The sequence below is a fragment of the Spermophilus citellus genome, assembly GCF_964194105.1.
Source record: "Spermophilus citellus genome assembly, chromosome: 17".
NCBI lineage: Eukaryota > Metazoa > Chordata > Mammalia > Rodentia > Sciuridae > Spermophilus > Spermophilus citellus.
Genome location: NC_138199.1, coordinates 41,881,241 through 41,901,569, shown reverse-complemented (window position 1 = coordinate 41,901,569; position 20,329 = coordinate 41,881,241). Strand labels below are relative to the sequence as shown.

Here is a 20,329-nt window from a genome sequence, read left to right as displayed (position 1 = left end):
AGACAGGGTCTCACTAGATTGCTTACAGCCTTACTAAGTTGCTGAGGTTGGCTTTGAACCTTTGATCCTCCTGCCTCAGCCTCCTGAATTGTTGGGATTGCAGGCTTATGTACACCATCACGCACGCCTGGCATGAATTTAGTTCTAATAACATACTTAACTCAATATATCCAAAATATTGCCATTTCAACATGTAATCTATATTAAAATATCATATATTTTATTTCAAGTTTTTAAAAAATCCTGTGTATATTTTATATTTATACCAGTATGGAGTATCACATTTCAAATGCCACTTGGGGTTATTGGCTGCCATATCAAGCAGTTTAGGTTTAGACTTAATACTATTTTTTTTTTTTTTTGGCGGTGCTACTTTTTTAAAGGAAGTGGTTGCTACTGTGCATAGCTGAGTTTAATCTCAGTACCAACAAAACACAAGTATAACATCAAAAACAAATTCTATAACACAGGTATGATATTTAATTTCAAAATCATAGTTTAAAAGGCTCTTGCTCCAATCACAAAATATGTCTTTATTTAGCCTTCAGGACAATAGCAAGCCTTAGGTTTTTCTTAACCAGAGAATATAGATGCTCCGTAAGTTCCAGTGGAAACCTATTGCAAACTGAAAATACTGTTAATTCAGAAATTCATTTAATACATCTAACCTGCTGATTTTCCTTAGATTTTTTCTTAACCAGAAAATATAGATGCTCCTTAAGTTCCAGTGGAAACCTATTGCAAATTGAAAATACTGTTAATTCAAAAATTCATTTAATACATCTAACCTGCTGAACAGGTCATAGCTTGCAACACAGTGCTGTGCAGAGTATCAGTTGTTTGTCCTCATGATGTAGTGGCTCATTGGGAGCGGTAGCTTGCTGCTATTGCCTAACATAGCAATAGAGTATCACAGCACATATCTGGAAAAAGATCAACATTTAAAATTCAAAGTACAGTTTCTACTGAATGCTATCACTTTCACACCATTGTAAAGTGCAAAATTTTAAAGTTGAATCTTCATCAATGGGGGACCATTTGCAACCTGGTGCTGATTGAGATTACTGAATTGTTAATTTCTTCTCAGAGATTAAGGGGGAGCAGGTGAGTGTGATTTTTCTATTTAGTTTCTTTATTACTGTGAAATAACAACATTAGTGGCTTAAAATTACATCTATTTGTTGTCTCATGATTCTGTAGGTAAGAAGTTAAGACAAAGTCAGTTGAATTTGAGAAGGCTGAAGTCAAGGTGTCAGCCACAGGTTTGGGGGAAGAATCTACTTTCATGTTCATTCAGGTTATTAGTAGAATCTAGTTCTTTGTTGTAGGTCTGAGGTCAACTGTTTCCTTGCTGGCTGTTAGGAAGTGACTGATTATCACTTCTAGAGGCCACCCACCTTCCTTCTCACATGGATTCCTCCAACTTTAAACTACCAGTGGCACATAGAGACCTTGTTATGCTTCATATCTCTCAGGCTCCTCCTGCTGCCAACCAGAGAAAACTGCTTTTAAGGACCTATTTGATTAAATAGGATCTACACAGATAGGTTTTATGGTAAGTTGATAGGAAAATTAACACATTGGGGCAGGGGTGGATCTAAGTGGTAGAGCACTTGCCTAGCATGGAAGAAACCCTGGGCTCAATCCCCAGCTGCACAGAGAACAAATACAATCACAGGAATAATATTTCATTCATATTCCTAGGTTTCAGTGTTTAGAGCATCTTTAGGGAGCCATTTTAGAAATTCTGCACACCACGGTAGAGAAACAAGATGGAACAGCATTTTAATTATTTTGTTTAAAGATCTTTTAATTTCATTTCATTTCTAAATGAAAATAAAATGCTCTGCCTATTTTTGTCTCCATTCCCACCAACTTTTCTGAGCTAATATCAGCTCATAGCTTGATCTGTAACAGTATTCTTAACTCATATATCTGATTCCACAATTCCTTTCCTACAATTTTTCATATTGCAGAGTTCTCTTTTATTGGGAATAGATACTGTTGCACTTTTCTGCTTAAAATCCATCAGTGTCTTCAAATCATACTACCTTAATCTTGCCTGTGGTTACTTCATCTGGTTACACCTCAATTAACACCCCACCCCTGTTTTGGTTTTTTTTTTTTTTTTTTTTTTTTTTTTTTGGTACCAGGGATTGAACCAGGGGCACTTAACCACTGAGCCACATCCCAGCTTGTTTTATTTTTTATTTTGATACAGGTTCTTGCTAATTTGTTCAGGGCTTTACTAAGTTGCTAAAACTGACTTTGAACTTGTGATCTTCCTGCCTCAGCCTCCAAAGCTGCTGGAATTACACGTGTGCACAGCCACACCCAGCATCAATTAACCTCGTTTTGTTTTGTTTTGTGTATGTGTGGTACTTAATATTGATCCAGGTGTGCTCTGCCACTGAGCTATATCCCCATCCCTTTTTGAGTCTGGGTCTTACTAAGCTTCTGAGGCTGTCCTTGGGCTTTTGATCCTCCTGCCTTAGCCCCCTGAGTTGCTGGAATTATAGTCCTATACCAATATGCTCAGCAACCTTTGTTTTTGATTACTTACTATGCACCAATCACAATGGTCTTGATTTAGTTCACATAACTTGCTCTTTCCTGCCCCAGGAATATTTATTTTCCTTGCCCAAGCAACTTTCCCAACTGTCCAATTCAACCTTTAGGTTTTATCTTAAACATCTCCTCATTATAAGAAGTGTTTCTTTACCCCTGGTCTAAAGTCTTACTTTTTACATATTATAGCATCTTTTGCTTTTTCTGTATATCCACTTATCACAATTTAAACATATGTGTTCAGTGTCTTTTCCTCAGAATAAAGAATTATTTTCTTTGTGTATCCAGCACCCAGTACAGGTGTTAGCAAATGTTAAACACTGAGTGTAAGTGTATATTAAATAAATGATTAGGGGCTGGTGTTGTGGCTCAGTAGTAGAACACTTGCCTAGCATGTGTGAGGCCTAGGGTTCTATTCTCAACACCATGTATAAATAAATAAAATAAAAGTCTAAAAAAACACAAATCGAGAGTTTTCTTAATTCCTACTGTGTATTTTCCCTTTTTAATATTTATTTTTTAGTTATAGGTGGACACTATATTTTTATGTGGTGCTGAGGATCACAACCAGTCCCTCACACATGCTGAGCGAGTGCTCTTCCTCTGAGCCACAACCCCAGCCCTGGATTTTCACTTAAAAGTACCTTATGCTGCCTAGCTTTGAGAAAGACTTATCTATTACTGCCTATCTTAGTTGAAATCAACAAAGAAAAAGTACCAGAAGACTTAAGTAAATAAATTATTAAATCTTCTACTTTGCTCAGTCTACCAGATTGTTTCCTTTCCACTTTTTTATAAGCATATTCATTCCCTTTTCTGCTGTCCTCTGAAAGGGAGGAGATAAAGGAAGAAAAAGAGTTGGGTGTGGGGCTGGGATAGCTGGGTGTGGTAGAGTGCTTGACTAGCATGAATGAGGCACTGGGTTCAATTCTTAGAACCACATATAAATAAACAAAATAAAGTCCATTGACAACTAAAAAATAAAATAAGAAATAGTTGGGTGTGGTGGTGCATGCCTGTAATCCTAGTGACTCAGGAGATTGGAGTCAGGAGGATTGCAAGTCTGAGACCAAACTGCAACTTGGCGAGGTCCTAGGATTTAGCAAGACTCTGTCTCAAAAGGTTAAAAAAAAAAAAAAAAAGCCCGAGAGAATATATCTATTTTTTCCCTTTAAGCTTGGTTTCTTTTTTATATTTATTTTTATCAGTGTATTTGTTTTGGTTTTTAATATTTTATATTAACAAAACTATTGAAATATTTACAATTGTCATTACCACTAATGCTCCACAACTTCGTAAATGAACACTTTTCATTGGTTTGAAAGAGTATTCCAAATATGTACAGTTACATTTAAAAAAAAAAAACTAGGGTTGGAGGTGTGGCTCAGTGGTTGAGTGCTTGCCTAGTATGTACAAGGTCCTCTCTTTTGATACCCAGCATAACCCTCCCCCAAAACTTACTCTCATGTAATTCTAGAATATTGTGAACAGTGACAAGTTTAAAGAAAAATAATACTAGAGTCATGAGCTTGTTAAAAAATCGAGAGTTTTCTTAATTCCTACTGTCTATTACTGCCTATCTTAGTTGAAGTCAACAAAGAAAAAGAACCAGAAGACTTATTTGTTGGCTAGAAATACCAAAGCTAATTTTTCCCCTGTTGACTTGATTCCATATTGATTTATAAGGTCATTTCTGTGGGGTTTGGTGGTCCACACTTGTAATGAAGCCCTGGGTTCAATCTTTGGTATTAGGGGAAAAATAGTCTTTTATAGATTATTTGGCCTACATTTAGCACAAGGCACAACCTCTGATCTTTGATCTTTATATAGTAATTTCTTATTCTTTTTCATTCTGTTTTGTTATGTGGTACTTGGGATTGAACCCAGGGCCACACACATGGCAAGGCAAGTAGTGTACCACTGAGCTTCATCCCCACCACCCTGCTTCCCCCCTCCCCCAAACAGGATCTTGCTAAATTCCCCAGGCTGTTCTTGCTTGAGTTTATGATCCTCCTCCCTCAGCCTTTTGAGTAGCTGGAATTACAGGTGTGTATCACCATGCTTGGCATTATTCACATTTGTCTATGTTGTGAATATAAATAAAATAACTGATAAGACTGTTTTTTGAGAAGTATATTGTACCATAGCTAACATTGATCTTTACATAAGAAAAGCAAATAATAGCCAGGCACGGTGGCATATGCCTGTAATCCCAGCAACTGGGGAGGTTGAGACAGAACAATAGCAAGTTCATCAATTTAGTGAGAAACCCTCAGCAATTCAGTGAGTCCCTATCTCAAAATAAAAAATGAAAAGGCCTGGGGATTTAGCTCAGTGGTAAAGCATACCTGGGTCTAATCACTACTACCCTAAACCAAAACCCAAAACAACAAAAAATAAAATGTAATTCCCTTAAAGGGTGGTATATATGTATTATACATGTGTATTATATATACATACACAGAAACATGCACACTCTATATGGTATTTTTGAAAGTCTGTTGACATAGGTGATATATGTATGTATGTGTATGTAAGGTGCATGTGTATGAAATTTTTACTTAGGCTAAAATCCTAGATGGCAAGAATCATGTTCTAAATAGGTTCCTTTTTTTTTTTTTTGGACCGAGGATTGAACCTAGGGGTGCTTAACCGCTGAGTCTCATCTCCATCCCTTGTTTTTATTTTGAGACAGGGTCTCACTAAGTTGGTTAGGGTCTTCTTAAATTTCTGAGGCTGTCTTTGAACTTGTGATCTTCCTGCCTCAGCCTCCTGAGTCACTGGGATTATTTTATATATATATACACATACACATACACACACACATATATATATACACACACATATATACACACACACATATATATATTTTATATATTATTTAATATATTTATTTATTTTAGTTGTAGATGGACACAATAACTTTTTATTTTATTTTTATATGGTGCTAAGGATCAAACCCAGTGCCTCACACATGCTAGGTTAGAGCTGTACCACTGAACTACAACCTCAACCCCTATGAACATATTCTTTTTTGAAACTAACATGTTAATACAAAAATATGACAGGTGACAGTCACTAAGTCAAGTTATTATTGATTTTGCAACAGGAATGATCTCGAGTTTTGGAATTTGATTTCTGGAAACTCTAAATATTTGTAAGTTCATTAAAGTCCTAGATTAGTCTATTTTATAGATAATTTAATCTGTAATTTGAGAAGAGACTGACTCATTATTTACAATTTACTTATATATCATAACAGGAACAAAAATATTTTGAACTTTTCAAATTCATATGGAAGGTTAACTATGCATATTATAAACAACTTTTTCAAGTCTTTTAAAACAGATACATACAATTTTGCATTAAAAAACAAGAACTTTTGCCAGAGTTGGTGATAGCTCAGTGGTAGAGTACTTGCCTACAATGTCCTGGGTACTGAAAAAAAACCCAAACCAAACCAAAACAAAACCTTTGCCTAGAGTGTTCTCTAATTTTGGATTGATAAATAAAAATATATTACTTTTTAGTTAACAATGTAAATCTGTGGAGAATTGGCATTATCTGCACTCCAAGTAATTATAATATTAATAGTAGTAGTAAACTCCTGTTTTTGTAGATGCTATAACATTTATTGAGATTTTATGTAGGTAGGTACTGTTTTGTATTTATTACTTCTTTTAATAATTATAAAAATTATGAGTTTTATTATTAATTGAGCAGATGAGGCTAAGGTGCAGAAATTTTAAAGAACAAGTTTTCACTATCAGTGATATCACTATAATATTAACCTAGGGTGTATGACTTGAGGGATTATAGTTATGGTATTTATTTGAAGATTCTCATGCTACATTACAAACATTTCCTACAGGGAAAAATCTCAGTAAAAATGCAAATGTAGAAATTGAGTTTTCACCACTGTCATTTGCTTATACTTCATAGTTTTATCACTTCTTGTCATTATTGCTTTTGTAGTCTCCCAGCGCTAATTTCCCTGCACTTGGTTTCTTTTCCTTCTAATATAGCAAACTGGATTTTCCAGCATTTTAAAATTCACTGTGATTCTATAAAGATATCATTATTTCCTGCCTTTCTGCATTTTTCTTTTTATTCTTCATGGAACATCCATTTTTTTTGGCTAACTATACCTGCCCTTTTGTGGTAAGAGAATGGTTTGCATTTTTATCTTCTACCCCAAAGTTCTATCTTGCTCAGGTATTGCCAGTAGATAAAGAGCAGTTCAAGGGCTGGGTGCAATGATATGCTTTGGAGGCTGAGACAGGTGGATTGAGAGTTCAAAGCCAGCCTTGGCAAAAGAAAGTGCTAAGCAACTCAGTGAGACTCTGTCTCTAAATAAAATACAAATAGGGCTGGGGATGTGGCTCAGTGGCCGAGTGCCCCTGAGTTCAATCTCTGGTTACCTTCCCCCGCCAAAAAAAAAAAAAAAGCACTTCAAGGCTTTTGTACCAAATATTTTTCTAAACTGTTTCTTGTGATGGAAGAAAAGGAGAAAGTTAATTAGTACTGCTTATTGAAAACACAATTTAAAATAGAATTTATTTATTTGTTTATGTATTTGGTTAGTTTTTCATATTGAGAATTGAACCCAGGGGTACTTTACCACTGAGCTATATCCCTAGCCTCTTTTTAAAATTGTTACTTTAGACAAGGTCTAAGTTGCTGAGTCTAGCCCTGAACTTTCAATTTCCCTGTTTAAGCCTCCTAACTTATTTAAACACAACTGAAAACCTAGCTCACATCTTGGCAAAAAATTTTTTGGAAATTATTTTTTTTTTTTATTTTTATTTATTTATTTTTTTAAATTATTTTATTGTTGGTTGTTCAAAACATTACATAGTTCTTATTATACCATATTTCACAGATTGATTCAAGTGGGTTATGAACTCCCATTTTTACCCCGTATACAGATTGCTGTGTCACATCAGTTACATTTCCATTGATTTACAAATTGCCTTTCTAGTGACTGATGTATTCTGCTGTCTATCCCATTCTCCACTGTCCCCTCACCCCTCCCCTCCCCTCCCCTCCCCTACTCTCTCTCCATCCCCTCTACTATAAATCGTTTCTTCCACTTATATAATTTTTCTCCTACTCCTCCTTTCCTCTTATATGTAATTGTGTATAACCCTGAGGCTCACCTTCCAGTTCCATGCAATTTCCCTTAACTCTCACTTTCCCTCCCGCCTATCATCCCTGTTTAATGTTATTCTTCTTCTCCAGCTCTTCGTCTCTACCCTGTCCTTGGTTACTCCCCTTATATCAAAGAAGACATTTGACATTTGTTTTTTAAGGATTGGCTAGCTTCACTTAGCATAATCTGCTCTAATGCCATCCATTTCCCTCCAAATTCTATGATTTTGTCATTTCTTATTGCAGAGTAATACTCCATTGTGTATAAATGCCACATTTTTTTAATCCATTCATCTATTGAAGGGCTTCTAGGTTGGTTCCACAGTCTTGCTATCGTGAATTGTGCTGCTATGAACATCGATATAGCAGTGTCCCTGTAGCATGCTCTTGTTAGGTCTTTAGGGAATAGACCGAGGAGGGGAATAGCTGGGTCAAATGGTGGTTCCATTCCCAAATTTCCAAGAAATCTCCATACTGCTTTCCAAATTGGCTGCACCATTTTGCAGTCCCACCAACAATGAACAAGTGTACCCATTTCCCCGCATCCTCGCCAGCACTTGTTGTTGTTGGATTTCTTAATGGCTGCCAATCTTACTGGAGTGAGATGGTATCTTAGGGTGGTTTTGATTTGCATTTCTCTGACTGCTAGAGATGGTGAGCATTTTTTCATGTACTTGTTGATTGATTGTATGTCCTCCTCTGAGAAGTGTCTGTTCAGGTCCTTGGCCCATTTGTTGATTGGGTTATTTGTTATCTTATTATCTAATTTTTTGAGTTCTTTGTATACTCTGGATATTAGGGCTCTATCTGAAGTGTGTGGGGTAAAGATTTGTTCCCAGGATGTAGGCTCCCTGTTTATCTCTCTTATTGTTTCTTTTGTTGAGAGAAAACTTCTTAGTTTGAGTAAGTCCCATTTGTTGATTCTGGTTGTTAACTCTTGCGCTATGGGTGTCCTATTGAGGAATTTGGGGCCTGACCCCACAGTATGTAGATCATAGCCGACTTTTTCTTCTATCAGACGCCGTGTCTCTGATTTAATATCGAGCTCCTTGATCCATTTTGAGTTAACTTTTGTGGATGGCGAGAGAAAGGGATTCAGTTTCATTTTGATGCAAATGGATTTCCAGTTTTCCCAGCACCATTTGTTGAAGATGCTATCCTTCCTCCATTGCATGCTTTTAGCCCCTTTATCAAATATAAGATAGTTGTAGTTTTGCGGATTGGTTACTGTGTCTTCTATTCTGTACCATTGGTCCACTCGCCTGTTTTGGTACCAGTACCATGCTGTTTTTGTTACTATTGCTCTGTAGTATAGTTTGAAGTCTGGTATCGATATACCGCCTGATTCACACTTCCTGCTTAGCATTGTTTTTGCTATTCTGGGTCTTTTATTATTCCATATGAATTTCCTGATTGTTTTATCTATTTCTACAAGAAATGCTGTTGGGATTTTGATTGGGATAGCATTGAACTTATAGAGAACTTTTGGTAATATCGCCATTTTGATGATGTTAGTTCTGCCTATCCATGAGCAGGGTATTTTTGGAAATTATTCACTGAGATACCTGGAGATATTTCTCTTAGATTTGAAAGCATATTCTAAATATGTACAATTATTATATGTGAATTAAAAAATTTAATTTAGGGGTAGGGATATAGCTCAGTAGTAGAGCATTTGTGTGAGGCCCTGGATTCAATCCCTGGTACTGCTATCAATCAATCAAATAAACAAACCTTACTTTTTTTTAAATTAAAAACATTTCAGGGGCTGGGGTTATAGCTCAGTGGTAGAGTTCTTGCCTAGTATGTGTGAGGCCCTGGGTTCGATCCTCAGTACCACATAAAACTAAATAAACAAAATAAAGCATTGTGTCCATCTACAACTAAAATTTTTTTAAAAATCCAGTTTATGTGCAAGTATACTATTAAGTAAAACTATCCTTGACTATCAAGAAAAGGGGAGAAAATAACATAAGTGATATTAGCTTTTGGCCCAAGGTGTAGCACAGTGGGCTGGCATATTCTAAGGCCCCATGTCAGCCTTTACTTTGCTGTGACCAAAATACCTGACAAGCAACTTAGAGAAGTTTATTTTGACTTATGGTTTCAGAGGTCTCAGTCTATATAGACAACTGACTTCATTGCTATATGCTCCAAGTGAGGCAGATTATCATGGGGGGAAGGGTGTGGCATGCTCCCAGTGACTTCCTGCTCCAGCCATGCCCCATCTGACTACAGTTACTACCCAGTCTGTCCGTCCATTCAAACTAGGATGGAGTGATTTGGTTATAGCTTTTTCAGTCATTTCACCACAACATTCGTATTAACCCAAGAGCTTCTAGGGAACCATAACACCACAACACTACAAAAAAATTTAAAAGTTATTAGCTTTAATGTAGGTCTGTAAAATAAATTGAAGATTAAATATAAAATGAAAGCATTCTCTTAGGATGAGACCCTACAAATGAATAGTAAAACATGCCTTAAAGTTTTACTTTAAAAAAATCAACTAATTAAACATCACAGTGGAAGAGTCCATTAAATATTACATTTAGTAATTAGTGTATTTTTATTTTCTTACATAAGTCAAAATTATCAACCCTTGAAATGAATTTCTTCTCATTTCCCCAAGGACTCTAAAAGGTTTCAATTAAGTTTTTTTATTGAGAATTTTCTTGGTTTTAAAAGCCTTTTATTTACTTATTTTGGTACTAGGGATTGAACCCAGGGACACTTTACCACTGAGTACATTCCCAGTTCTTTGTATTTTTACTTTAAGACAGAGTCTTGCTAAATTGCTGAGGCTGTCCTTGAACTTGCAATCCTTCTTGAACCTGCCACAGCCTTCTGAGTTGCTGCATTTACAGGCATGTGTCACGGTACCCTCAGAACCTTTTAATTTTAAACTGGCTGCACATTTAAAATTATGGGTTTTGCTGTAATTATTATGGCACTTGCCTGTAATCCCAGCAACTCAGAAAGCTAAGGAAGGAGGATCTTAAGTTTGAGTCAACTTTGGCAACTTAGTGAGACCCCTCTCTCAAAATAAATAAAAGGGTCAGGGATGTAGCTCAGTGGTAGAGCACCTCTGGGTTCAATTCAAAGTACCAAAGAAAATATATTAGATCATTTGATATTTCATAGTATTCATAATTAGTAGTAATTTCAAAAAATTATTTTTTTTTTAATTTTTTTTTTTTTAAATTTCACTGCTTGGCTAACCCTTTTTTTTTTTTTTTGAGAGAGAGAGAGAGAGAGAGAGAGAGAGAGAGAGAGAGAGAATTTTTTTTTAATATTTATTTTTTAGTTCTCGGTGGACACATCATCTTTGTATGTGGTGCTGAGGATCGAACCCGACGGGTCGCACGCACGCCAGGCGAGCGCGCTACCGCTTGAGCCACATCCCCAGCCCTCAAAAAATTATTAAAATAGTATCTTTTTAGGGTTGGGGCTATAGCTCAGTGGTAGAGCCTGAAGCACTGGTTTCCATCCTCAGCACCATATACAAATAAATAAATAAATAAAGATATTGTGTTCATCTACAACTAAAAAAAATACTTTAAAAAAATAGTATCTTGGGGCTGGGGATGTGGCTCAAGCGGTGGCGCGCTCGCCTGGCATGCGTGGGGCCCGGTTTGATCCTCAGCACCACATACCAACAAAGATGTTGTGTCCGCTGAGAACTAAAAAAAATAAATAAATATTAAAAATTCTCTCTCTCTCTCTCACTCTCCTCTCTCACTCTCTCTTAAAAAAAAAAATAGTATCTTTTAAAAAGATAGATTGCTGTCCAAAGACACAGAGATGAGAAAGCAGACCATTTGGGACATGTCTGGCTAACTTTTATTTATTTTAACAAAGAAGGGTAAACCTGCAAAGAGCGTGGAAAAATGACCCCCAAATCATTCATTCATTCAGTTAATATTGGGCACTGTAGACTGTATTTGATCATTGAAATGCAAAACAAAATATTAAACAAAATGCCACATAATCAGAAAACAGAGGAAGCTTAACGTTCTTTGTTCTGCCCTCTCTCTCTCTCTCTTTTTTTTTTTTTTTTTTGTACCAGAGATTGAACCTAAGGGCATTTAACCACTGAACCACATCCCCTGCCTTTTAAATTTTTTTATTTTGAGACAGGATTTCACTAGAGTGCTTACATAGTCTCACCTAGTTGCTGAGGCTGATTTATAACCTTCGATCCTCCTGCCTCAACATCCTGAGCTGCTGGCCTGGCCGACTCCCCCCCCCCCCCCCTTTTTTTTGTTTTTAAGAACAATGGTTTCAGGCTGGGGATATAGCTTAGTTGGTAGAGTACTTGCCTCACATGCACAAGGCCCTGGGTTCAATCCCCAACACCCCCCCTCCACACACACACACAATAGTTACTAAGTTGTAGAATGTCTGTCTCTCCTAACCTTCCTTCTCTTTCCATCTCATTATTTCTGTCTTCATGCTACCTAAAATCAAACTGTGTGCAGATTTTATAACTGAAAACTGCCTGAAGTGTTTCTATTTCACTATGCTTAAATTTTATTTACTTCCTAAAGATTTATGAAAAGAGAAGAATGTTTTGTTTGTTTGGTTTTGTTTTTTGTATCAGTATCCACTGTGTGTGTGACCTTTCAGATAGATCAGTGTACTAAATCATAGCCCTTCAAGGATGTGTCTGGAGAAATAGGAAGCACATCAAGCTGTGGATGGATATGAAGGACAACATGAGACCATAACTCAGATTATAAATCAACACATAAAATTTAGGAGATAGGAAATAATTGTTTTGAGTTTGAAATAGTGGTGTTAAAAACATTTGTCATTCATTGATAGGATTTTTATTCTTTTATTTTCTTCTTCCTTATAATGTAGAGATGCAGCCTTCAACACTTAATTTCAGATGCTATCATCTACTCGAAAAATTGCCCTGAGGGAAGTTGGAAGTAGCCTTCTCTTCACTGAACTACCCCAATATTTTTTTATTTTTTTTTTACTTTTTTCCCCCTTTGTTGTGTTACAGTTTGAACCCCAGGCCTCAAAGTATGCTACCACTGAGCCACACTTCTAACCCACATTTTTATTTTTTTTAAAGACATTCAGCAATTCTTTCCTTTTTATTATAAATCATTTATATGTGGCTTTAAAAAAATTTTGTCAGTACTGGGGATTGAACCCAGAGGTGTTTTACTACAGAGCTACATCCCAGCCCTTTTTATTTTCAGACAGGGTCTCACTAAGTTGTTGAGGAATATCATACCGTCCTACCTCAGCCTCCCCAGTCAATTTATATGCATTTCTTTTTTTTTTTTTTCCTTTGATGCTGGGGATTGTGACCACTGAGCAACACCACTAGCCTTTTTTTATTTTTTATTTTGAGAGGGTCTCAAAAGTTGCTTAGGGTCTCGATAAATTGCTGAGGTTGTTCTTGAGCTGCAGTCCTCCTATCTCAGCCTCACAAATTGCTGGGCTTATAGGTGTGTGCCACCACACTGCCTATATGCATTTCTCATCTCCTTTGTTAAACTGTACCTTCCTTGAAGCAGAATTCATGTTTGATTCATAGCACTAAAGCCTCATACACATAAAGTGCTAATATTTAATGAACTTAAGTATAGCATGAATTAAATTATTGTAGCAGTGCTTAAGTGTTGAATACAAATTACCTGCATCAGAATCAAGAGGCCCAACATGGTGGTGGTGTGTATCTGTAATCCCACTGATTTGGGAGGCTGGGGCAGAAGGATCCCAAATTCAAGGCTAGCCTCAACAACTTAGTGAGACCCTGTCTCAAAAAATTAAAAGGGCTGGGAATGTGCATTGGGAAGGTGCATTGAAGGTTCAGTGGTTAAGTGCCAAAAAATAAAAATAAAAATAAATCTGGAATATTTTGTTAAAAATGCAAATTCCTGTGCTTTTACATAATCTACTAAATGAAAATTTATGAGTTCCAAAAATATGTCATTTTGTTTGTTTTGTTTTTGTGTTTTGGTACCGGAGATTGAACTCAGGGCACTTGACCACGGAGCCACATCTCTAGCCCTGTTTTGTATTTTATTTAGAGACGGGGTGTCCCTGAGTTGCTTAGTGCCTTGCCATTGCAGAGGCTGGCTTTGAACTCTCGATACTCCTGAGCCCCTGGGATTACAGGTGTGTACCACTGTGCCCGGTTCAAGAATATATTTTGAATAAAAACCCTAGGCTGGGCTGGGGATGTGGCTCAAGAAGTAGCGCGCTCGCCTGGCATGCGTGTGGCCCGGGTTTGATCCTCAGCACCACATACAAACAAAGATGTTGTGTCCGCCAAAAACTAAGAAATAAATATTAAAAAATTCTCTCTCAAAAAAAAAAAAAACTAGGCAATTATCATACACAGTAAAGTTTGAGAACCACTATATAAGAATGTAAATATCCAAATTAATATTGCATTTATATGAAATTAGATGCACATTAATGTTAATAAACTAATATTTTGTACATAGTAGGTAAAAATATAAGAAAAAATGAAGATACTTTCAATGGAAATTTTTCTGTCAGTGAAGATCAATATTTAATAACTTGTAACTTTCATCTTTGTTTAGATATAAATAAAGTTGAATATTGACCATTTTCTATGAATGTATTTGAAGTAAAACATGAAGGTTTTATCATTAAAGACAGAAAAGGTATATTGAACGTAGTACCTACACATCCTTATATTGCTGTCTACATAGATTGCCCTTTTCTTTCTTTGTTTTGGTACTGGGGATTGAGCACAGAGGTGTTTTACTACTAAGCTACATCCAGCTTTTTTATTTTTTTACTTTGAAACATGGCCTTGCTATGTTGCTTAGGGCCTTGAACTTGCAATCTTTCTGCCTCCTCCTCCAAAGTCACTAGGATTATAGGCATGTGCTACTGTGCCTGGCTGCATAGTTTGCCCTTTTTCCATATTTTTTTAATTGCGCATCATAGTTGTGCATAATAGTGGGATTTATTGTTGCATATTCATACATGCACACAATGTAAAATATAATTTTGCCAATGTCATTTCCCTGTATTTCCCCCCATAGATTGCCTTTTTTAAAAAAATCTTTATTTATTTATTTTTATGTGGTGCTGAGGATCGAACCCAGTGCCTCAATCATGCCTGGCGAGCATGCTACCACTTAAGCCACATCCCCAGCCCCATAGATTGCCTTTTAAGAATGATTCCCTATGATGTTGTTTGTGCATATTATTGTCATAAATATTATGGTTTAGATAATACTTAGCAATTATTTTCTACTTTCTTTAACAACACATTGTATTTTAGAATTATTTTTGTTATCTGCAGTTTTTAAAATATGGAATTGTTGATAGAATGCTAACTCTCTTTGTTAATGCGTTATTGAATTTGATAAGAACTAGAATAAACTGTAGCAAACAAGCCTAATATAAATCTTCATCCAGGTAGTTGTTTTATTTCTAGTGTGATATCATAGTTTTATAAACTTAAGCTGCTTTTACAATAATAAAGATAAATGTTTAAATAAAGTTTGTAGAGCACTGATCCAAGTACTTTGCATACATTAATTCATTTAATCCAACAACCAAATGAAATAGGCATTATTATCCTCCATATAGTATAGGTGAGGAAATTTGGTACAGAAGAAAGAGATTTGTTTAAATTAACACAACTGGAAAATGGCTAGGCTATGAGGTGATACAGTTTTGGAGTTGGCACTTGTAAACAGTCTACACTAGTGATATTTATTTTTTCATGGTGCTGAGGATCAAACCCAGGGATGTTATTCTACTGATCTATATCCCTTCAACCCTTATTATTTGGTTTAGTTTGAGACAAGGTCTTGCCCAGGCTGGCCTTGTACTGGGAATCTTCCTGCCTCAGTCCCCCGCCCCACTCCGCCCCAGTTGCTGGGATTATAGATGTGTATCACCATGCCCAGCTGCACTGTCATTTTTATATGTAGATCTTTGTGCATATCTGCATTATTTTTGTAGACTGAATTCCTGGAATTGAAGTTGTTGGAATATAAGATATGCACATTGAAAAATGTGTGTGTGTGCGTGTCTGTGGCTAGAGATCGAACCTAGGGCTTCACACATTGGCCAGTGCTATATCATTGAGCTACATTCCCAGCCTTCCCCCCAATTTTTTAATTTTTAAAATTGTCCTACAAAAGGAATAGATCAATTTATACTAATTCCAATAGTATATGAGAGTAAAGCTTTCCCTATGCTATTAACATTAGATATGTTCAACTTGACTTTGGTCAATCCACGTGAGCAAACAATTATGTTTAATTTTTGCTTGTTTATAAATTTTCTTTAAATCTCAAATTTATACCAAAATTGTAAGCATAGTAAAGAACTTTGTTTTCTGTGAACTATTTGAAAGTAAGCTGCCAACTTGATACCTGTTTTAGTCAACTTTTCCACTACTGATTTAACAACTTTTCATGTGCTTATTGATGTTTTTTTTTTTCCTATGAATTACTGGTTTATATTCTTTCATGAACTTTTGTGTTACTTTTATATTGTTGATTTGTATGAAATCTTTATGCATTATGGGTATTATCTTTCTGGATAGTATGTTCCAAATGGATTCTCTTAGTCTGTAAGTTGTTTTTGAGAACTTAATTATGAAATCTTTTTCTGTATGGAACTTTTAATTTTTTAACTCCGTTAGATTGACTTATTTTTTTCTTTATGACTTCTGGGATTTGTGTCATGCTCAAAAGTGTCTAACCAACCTACTTTTCTTATTTTCTATTTTCCTGTAGATATTTATAACTATGTTTATTCCTTGGTAATTAATTTTATATTGCATACCATTACATTCTGCTACTTAAAGTTGTTATATCTGAGTGTTACTTCTGATAATTAAGTAACTCTTTTTTAAAAAATGGACACAATACCTTTATTTTTATTTATTTATTTTTATGTGGTGCTGAGGATTAAACCCAGTGCATCACATATTCAAGGCTGGCGCTCTACCACTGAGCTACAACCCAAGTCCTAAATAACTCTTAGAATTAGGATGAGTTTGTGAAAGGAGTTCTAATTGTATCAAAATACTTAAATTGAAAGTTGGGAATATGATTGTAGATAAAGTTGAATACAGCATGAATGTGAGATTTATTTGGAAAAGGATAATTTTGGGATAGGAAAAACATCTAAACAAAAAGTGCAGAATTCTCAGCAGGCTTCAGGACCAGCCAAATTAATTTAAAACATAATTTTGGATTTTAGAAAATTCTTGCATTGCTGACACTTTCTGACTTAAAATGTAAGAGAAAAAAGATATTTATATGAGAAAAAAATCTTGAGGGATGTATATCAAATCATTAGCAGTCATTTTCTTTAGATGGTACAATTTTATATTTGATATTTTTTTGTGCTTATCATGTTTTCCCTTTTCCCCCTGTGTTTTTAGTAAATACTGGGGAATGAAGAGTTCTTCTGCTCTGGATCCATTTATGGCTAATGAAGAATAATTGCTTGGTGCACAGAAAAGATAGAAACTCTGGAGACAAAATGACCATAAAAGTTTGTGAAAGATAGGGTGGAAAATTCTAGAAGTATCCACATACATATATAGTCCAGATTGAAGGAAAAAAAAATTTAAACACTAATCTAAAAATATGTAGTCATGACTTTATAACCTAAGACTAGGAAAGTTAGGAAACACTAAAAGATAATTGCGTACATACAATTATAAATTATAACAATGAGGGGCTGGGGTTGTGGCTCAGTGGTAGAGCATTTTTCTGGCAAGTGTGAGACCTTGGGTTCAATCTTCAGCACAACATAAAAATAAATAAATGAAATAAAGGAATTGTGTCTGTCTACAACTAAAAAACATTTTTAAAAAATTACAACAATGAGTTTTTAGAAAGGCAAAAGAAACCAAAACTACTATGCATCTACTTGAACAATTTTCTTTGGTGGAGTGAACCAAGGGACATTTAACCATTGAGCCACATCCTTGACCCATTTTATTTTTTATATTTAGACATTGTCTCACTAATTTTCTTAGGGCCTCCCTGATTTTTTGAGGCTGACTTTGAACTCTGCATCCTTCTGCCTCAGCCTCCTGAACTTCTAGGTTTACAGGTGTGTGGCACCAAGCCTGACCACTTAGAATAATTTTAACTCAAGTTTTATAAGGGATACAGTAAATACTCCTTATCTACAGTTTCTCTTTTGATGTTTCAGTGATCCATGGTCAACCCTGGTCTAAAAAATATTAAATTAAAATTCCAAAAATAATTCCTTTTTTTTTTTTTCCCCTAGTACCGGAGATTGAACCCAGGGCTTTACACATGCCAGGCAAGATGCTCTACTACTGAGCCACAATCCCAGACCCATAAATAATTTTAAATTGCATGCTAATCTGAGTAATACAATGACGTTTCTCAGTGTCCTGATCCATCCCATTCAGGACATGAATCATCCCTTTGTCCAGCATTATCAATGCTATATACACACTAGCACTCACAAATCATTTAACAATTGTCTTGGTTATCTTGACTGCTATGTTACTGCAATGCTTGTATTCAAATAACATTTCATAGCCCACTCTACATCGTAATGCTGATCTCATTTACTTCATCATATCACATTGGCCTTGTATCATCTGACATCACATACAAAAAAAGATAAAAATAGCACAGTAAGCTATTTTGACAGCTTGGAGGTACTCAGTGATAGAGCACTTGTCTAGCACATGTAACACCCTGAGTTCAATCCCCAGCATTGAAGATTAGGGGAAAAAAGATATTTTGAAACAGACAATATTCACATAACTTTTATTACAATGTATTGATTTAATTGTTCTATTTTTTATTAATCTCTTACAGTGCCTAATTTATAAATTAAACTTTAGGTATATCTGTGTTGGAAAAAACATAGTATATATTGGGGTTCAGTACCATCTGTAGCTTTAGGCATTCACTACAAAGGGGACTGCAATATTTATAGAAGATGAATACAGAAAAATGATACATTTTAAAAATATATATTTTGTTGATGGACCTTTATTTGTATGTGTTGCTGAGAATTGAACCCAGTGCCGCACACATGCTAGGCAAGCACACTACCACTGAGCCACAATCCCAGCCCCACAAACATTTAAGTGTGCAAGAAAAGTTAAAATTCAGAATTAACAGATATGAAGACAATGTAAAAGATAATTCTAAAAATCTTATTAGCCAAACAGGAATAAGGACTCTATATGCCTATTTAATATTTATAGCTCCTGTTTTCTTCCCATATTTTTTATAAAGAACAATCTTTTAGTTTTTTTTTTTTTTTTCGTTTTTTTGTAGTGCTTGTGATAGATCCCTGAGCCTTGTACGTGCTAGGTAAGTACTATACCACTAAGCTATATCTTCAGCCCAGGAAGAACAATCTTTATAATAGCACAAAAAATAAATAAATAAAAATAAAAAATAAAAAATATCATTTAGTGAAGTCCAAAAAATAGGTGAAATTAAGAAAACTTTTTGCCTGGCCCTATCGAACATACTTGTAATCCCAGTAGCTTGGGAGGCTGAGGTAGCAGGATTTCAGCAACTTAGCGAGGCCCTAAGCAACTCAGCAAGACCCTGCTCTAAATAAAATATGTAAAAGGGCTGGAGATGTGGCTTAGTAGGTAAGAACCCCTGGGTTAATCCCTAGTACCAAAAAGAAAAAACAAAAGAAAAAAATTTCTTAACTACTCAATAAGATATTGTCATTTAACTTGAATTTATTATATCTGAAGATGTTGTGAGTACTAGTATGTGAGAAAATTGAAATTTGAGGATTATTAAGAATAGGCACATGCCAGAAGATTGGGGGTAAGTCTGAGTAAGGACATTAACAGTACTGATCACAATTCAAATATGACACAAAGCTTGATGGATCTCTATACAAACAATGAAAATAATTTGGAAGTCTATAGCATTAAGAACTTAATAAATTGATTTAAATAAATAATTCAGTAAAACTACATATCTAATCCTGCATTTAAGTTGGAAAAAATCAGTTGAAAGAAGAATTTACAAAAGATAAATAGCCTAATGGCAGCATTATGATAAATGGAATTTTACTGTTAGTAGATTTAATATGAATTAGACAAGATTTGCCTGTAAAATCGAATTATTAAATTTTTCCAAGCTTTGTTAGCCATACATAGCATGTATCCAGATTTAAGTACCACATTTGAAGGAAACTGACATATGTACAATGACAAGATGAGTTCTTTTTTTATGTGGAAAAAGAATTAGACTTATTTGAGCCATAAAACAGCTCTGGGACCAAAGATGATAGGAAGACAGACTTTAGCTCAAAAAAATTTTTGGTGAATTCTTAAAAGACAGTTTAAGTGTGATATTTATAGGGTATTTGTACATCCTCTTTAGAGAAAAGTCTGTCCAAATCCATTATCAATTATTTTAGGCAGCTTTTTTACTGCTTTAACCAAAAGACCTGACAAGAACAATTATAGGAGGAAAATTTATTTCGGGACTCATGGTTTCATGTCTACATAAAACCAACTCCATTCTTTAGGGCTGGAGGTGAGGCAGATCATGGTAGAAAAGTATAGCTGAGGAAGGCTGGCTCAGGACATGACACCAGAAAGCAGAGAGAG

At 35.3% G+C, this 20,329-nt stretch overlaps 2 protein-coding genes across 2 annotated transcripts in view; one reads left to right on the top strand and one right to left on the bottom strand.

The window, feature by feature from the left end:
* The window catches only part of PPM1E (protein phosphatase, Mg2+/Mn2+ dependent 1E), a 128,565-nt gene that overhangs the window by 11,533 nt on the left and 96,703 nt on the right, over window positions 1-20,329 (top strand). The gene's annotated exons all lie outside the window — the stretch shown is intronic.
* TRIM37 (tripartite motif containing 37) overlaps window positions 896-20,329 on the bottom strand; it is a 246,306-nt gene continuing 226,872 nt past the window's right edge. The window contains exon 25 of the mRNA XM_081270431.1: window positions 896-923. Coding sequence (XP_081126557.1) covers window positions 911-923 — 13 coding nt within the window. The 3' untranslated portion in view covers window positions 896-910. The remainder of the gene's footprint in view (window positions 924-20,329) is intronic.